Below are 5,000 nucleotides of genomic sequence, written 5' to 3'. Positions count from 1 at the left end.
TTGAGAGAGAGATACACGTTAGAGATTGAATTCACACCGCACTTGCAGTTCTGGGAAATGGTTAACCTATTCGGGATTGTGTCCAGGGCTCTCGACTCTGTCTGTTTGTTTGTGTGTCTGTGTCTCTTATCTTTCTTTCTTTCTCTCATTTTGTTGTCTTACTTATGGGTTTTATTTTATTTATTTTATTTTTTTTTCGTTTTTCTATATCTTTCATTGTCTCTTTCTTTCTCTATATCTTTCATTGTTTCTTGCTTTCTTTAGTTCTCTTTTTCTCTTTCTCTCTCCCGCCCTCTCCCTCTCCCTTCCTCCCATCTCCCTCTCCCTTCCTCCCATCTCCCACTCCATCCCCCCTCCCTATCCCGTCCCTCCCTCCCTCCCTCCTTCCCCCTCCCTACTATCCCTCCCTCCCTCCTTCCCCCTCCCTACTATCCCTCCCTCCCTCCTTCCCCCTCCCTACTATCCCTCCCTCTCCCTTCCCATCCCGTCCCTCCCATCCCCCCCATCCCTCCCTCCCTTTCCCTCCTTCCCCCTCCCCCTCCCCCTCCTATCCCTCCCCCTCTCCCATCCCTTCCTCTCTCCCTCTCCCTCCCTCCCTCCCTCCTTCCTTCCCTCCCTCCCCTCCCTCCCATCCTTCCCTCCTTCCTATGCACGTGTGATGTTGATCGTGATAACTCTTAATATCTCACACTCCCTCACAACGAAATCGGCGACTGACACACGAATATTGTTCGCCATATTTACGACTCGACTCGTCCGTCACGGCGCTCGCTTTCAAAACTTCAACGCTTATTTTGCTTTTATTGCCACTCGTAATGACTTTAGGAATCGAAATTTCAAAAGCTTTATTTTTTGTTTTCATTATCCTTGGTAAATGACTAGAGGAAGATGAACGGACGTGTCGCATTTCCGCCGTGAGATGAAATGCGCGGGAATGACTGCCTTCCATTGAATTGATGTTTTATTTCGTTTATAGTTTCTCTCTCTCTGGTTCTCGCAGATTTCATTGAAAGATTCGAATAGGCCTTTGAGATGGAGAGTGTCGTTTTGATGTCACTCGTGTACTTCTCTTGCCCCCCTCCCCCTATCCCAAGATAGAAAAAGGTGATGATGATGATGATGATGATAATGATGACGATGGTGATGATGTTGACGACGATGGTGGTGATGGTGATGATTGTTATTATGATTATTATTAAAGTTATTATTATTCAAATCATAAAATAATTAATGCTAATTATGACAATGCAGGCAATACTCGCACATTTCCTCTGGTTTCACTACCTAATTACCATACACACAGTAACAAAATATCCCCATCCTCGGAAAAGAACGAACGGGAGAAAAAAAGAAAGAAATAAAATAAAGAGAAAGGAAGATTAAGAGAGAGAATGAAAGGGGAGGGAAAAAAAGAGGGAAAAACAAATGAATTCTCTGGCCATAAGAGCAGCCTATCCTCGCCGGTGGTCCCAGATATGAGATATTACATAAGTCTTTTATTTCTCTATTCCCTCCTTTTTGGTCCCTCGGTTTCTGCAGATGGGAGAGGAATTCTTTGGGAAATATAACAGAGGGGACGAAGAGGAAGAGGAAGAGGAACTAATTTTTTCCCTCTTGGAATATGAAGGAAAGGATACGCTATATACTTATGTGTGTATGGTTACTTAACCTTAGTCTTTTTCCCTCCTTTTTTCCCCCTCTTCGTTTCTACTGATGTTGGGAAGGATTCTTGGGAATGTTGAGTGAAGATATAGAAGAGAGAAAGAAAGAAGAAAAAAAAGGAAAATGAAACCTTTCCTTTTTTTCCTTAGACTCTTAATAAAGGAATATAACATCTCGAAGAACATACATACCTGCTGGTTCTTCAACCTATCGCCAGTTCTTCCTTCGCGGGAAAATAAATTTTCTCATTTAACCAAAAAAGAAGAATCTTCTCTTTATTACAACAAGATTATCAACGAAATATTGTCTTTTCCAACATACATGCCTGGTTCCTCAACCTATCGCCGGTTCTTCCTCCGCGGGAATATAAATTTTCCAACAAAAAGAAGACTCTTTTCTTAATTATAACAAGATTATCAACGAAATATTGTCTTTTCCAGGTCGGTTCTGTGGTGGCTTGAGGTTTCCAGAAACTATAGTGTCCACCGGAAGCCGTATGCTTGTGTCTTACGTCACTTCCGTCAACCAGAATGGCCACAAGGGCTTCACAAGCTCGTATGAAGGTAAGAATGTCGACCTTATGGAGTGTATATAAGGGATAAAAGGAAGAAGATCCGACTCGAAGATAGAGAGAGATACGAGGGAATTGAAAGATACGAGTCTTAGTTTATGCCTGTTTGAAAATCTTTCTTTTTGTATTCATTTTTGATTGGAAATTATAGGGTGTTGTAGGTTGACTAACGTAGGGTTGTGTAGCATTTGCTAGTAGTCAAAGGGAATTATTACTAGTAGTGAGAAGTAATTATTACTAGTAGTGACAGGTAATTACTAGTAGTGACAGGTAATTATTCCCAATGGTGACAGGTAATTATTCCTAGTAGTGGGAAATAATAACTACTAGTAGTGACAGGTAATTATTCCTAGTAGTAGGAAGTAATTATTACTAGTAGTCACAGGTAATTATTACTAGTAATGACAGGTAATTATAGCTAGTAGTGACAGGCAATTAAAGAAAGTGGAATAACAAAATACCCTTTATATATATGCAAATAAAGAAAAAAATTATTTCTCAAAATAAGAAGACCTAGAGGCTGGTTTGAAGTATATAATGTGACTGTATTCTCAGCTCTTAAGCTTCTGGTAGATTCGGAAAATAGAAGGAATGTTTCGACATTATGTTTACATTATTTTCATGTTGTTTTTCTTTGCTTTTTGCTGGTTTTATTAAAGTGACGAATTAAAAAAAATATTTTTACGCATATCTTGTATTCTTGTATTTTACATTGTTTTTTTTTTTAGTACTTGGTCTCTACTCTGTTCTTCCTTGTTTTCCTCTTCTCTTTCTCCTCCTCCTTTTTCTCTGTCTTCTTCTTCTTCTTCTACTACTTCTACTTCGTATTCTTCCTCTATTCTTTCTTCTGCTTTCTTCTCCTCCTCTTCCTTCTTGTTCTCCTGCTACTTTTTCATCTTCTACTACTCCTTCTGCTCTGTCCTCCTCTTCCTCCTCCTTCTTTTCCTCCTCCTCCTCTTCCTCTTCCTCCCCTCCCCTCCCTCCTCCTCTTCCTCCCCTCCTCTCCCCTCCCCTTCCTCCTTCACCCCCTTCTCCCACCCTCCCATCCCCTCCCCTCCCCTCTTCCATCCCCATCTTTCTCTCCATTTCCTTCCTTATTTTTCAAAATTCAAATCCATATTTCATTTTCCACGAATATTCCTCCCCTCTTCAAAGGACTTAAAAAAAAAAACATACTTATTGTTCCCCCAAAAAAAAACATACTTATTGTTCCCCTTTTCTCTTCCTCTCCCATCTGTCACACTTATCATTCCCCTTTTCTCTTTCTCTCCCCTCTGTACAGCCGTCTGTGGAGGAGAGCTGTCTATGGAGCAGGGACACCTCGAGAGCCCCAATTACCCTGATGATTACCGGTCCAACAAGGAGTGCATTTGGAAGATTACTGTTCCCATTGGGTATCAGGTGGCACTGAGGTTCCACTCCTTTGAGGTGAGGATGAGGTGGTGGTGGTGGTGTCCATGGTGCAGGGTGTGGTAGGATGAAGGAAATAGGGATTCATGTTTGGTTGTTGGATTATGAGGTTATCAGGTTGAGAGAGGTTTGGATGTGCTCGGGTGTTTCAGAGCTTAGTTGGGGGGGGGGGGTTACAAAAGTTTAATGTGCAAGTTACAAAAGTTAAAGGGTTTTTTTGGTGTACAAGATGCTGTGGCACAGTTGTTGAGGGTACAAGATACTGAGCAGGTTTACCAAATTTACAGATTACCAAATTAAAGTTTTTTAGATATACATGTTACCAAAGCATAGTTGTTGCATTTGCCAGAGCATATTTTTTGGAGGTAAAGCTTCTAGAATTGGAACACTCCCCCCCCCCCACCCCGAGAAATACCCTAATCTCGACATCCTTCCAGATTGAGAATCACGACGACTGTGTCTATGACTATCTGGACATCCGAGACGGGCACGAGGAAAACTCCACACTGATCGGGGTATTTTGTGGGTACAAGAAACCCGAGGATATCAAGTCCACCACAAATAAAATGAGAATAAAATTTGTGACTGACGGGTCTGTTCAGAAGGCAGGGTTCTCAGCTACGTTTATGAAGGGTAAGAACGATAAGTTGGAATAAGTATTTTTGAAATTGTGTTTTTAATGTTTTTGAGTTATATTTTAAACAATATAATACTTATTATATAGTGAAGAAATGATGAATTAAGTGTATTATATATGTTTAGGAATGTATGTATGGGCTCAGTTTCAGTTCATCTTACTTTGTAACTTATATTTTATATCTTGAGCAATTTAAAAGTTCAGAGTTAAAGAGTTTGGCATTCTTTTATCATTGATGTTTATGACTATATGACATATTTAGTACAATTATTTTCACCATGATATAAACTCATATTAAAATTGCCTTTTTTATTGTCCATATTATGATCATTATGATAACACCATTATGCTACATTCTTCCCCATAACCTTTTTTTATAATCCCTAATAAGAAACCAAATGTGAATATATTATAAAGGCAATGGTCTTTGTGTTGTACATATATATGTTTCCTTATGCAATATCAATATCACGTTGGGAGAACTGTACAGTTAAATTGTACAGTTAAATTGAATGGGAAGAATTCCATTTGACATTTTTCATGAGATCTTTCATTATACTTGTGTGCATATACAGTACAAGTTGAATACGGGAAAAAGGGGTGATTTGGGAGAAAAAGACGAAGGATTTCTTTTGTATTAGTTGTAATTTCTTCAACACTTGTGACAGTATCATATGTTAAAGTTTTCTGATTTGACCTCAAGATTGTCGACTGCATGTG

At 39.6% G+C, this 5,000-nt stretch overlaps 1 protein-coding gene across 1 annotated transcript in view; it reads left to right on the top strand.

Moving 5' to 3' along the window:
* Positions 1-2,102: 2,102 nt before the first annotated feature.
* Positions 2,103-5,000, top strand: part of tok (tolloid-like protein 1 tolkin) — a gene marked incomplete at its 5' end in the record, with an annotated part of 13,349 nt that continues 10,451 nt past the window's right edge. Inside the window, 3 exon segments of the mRNA XM_086534115.1 lie at positions 2,103-2,225; positions 3,516-3,661; positions 4,081-4,276. Of these exon segments, the coding sequence (XP_086390241.1) occupies positions 2,103-2,225; positions 3,516-3,661; positions 4,081-4,276 (465 nt within the window).

Source organism: Penaeus japonicus, unplaced genomic scaffold (genome assembly GCF_977035675.1).
Source record: "Penaeus japonicus unplaced genomic scaffold, GWHDUDI00000001_assembly GWHDUDI00000040, whole genome shotgun sequence".
Classification (NCBI taxonomy): domain Eukaryota; kingdom Metazoa; phylum Arthropoda; class Malacostraca; order Decapoda; family Penaeidae; genus Penaeus; species Penaeus japonicus.
Note: the sequence above shows the minus strand (reverse complement) of the source record. Positions and strands in the feature narration are given on the sequence as shown.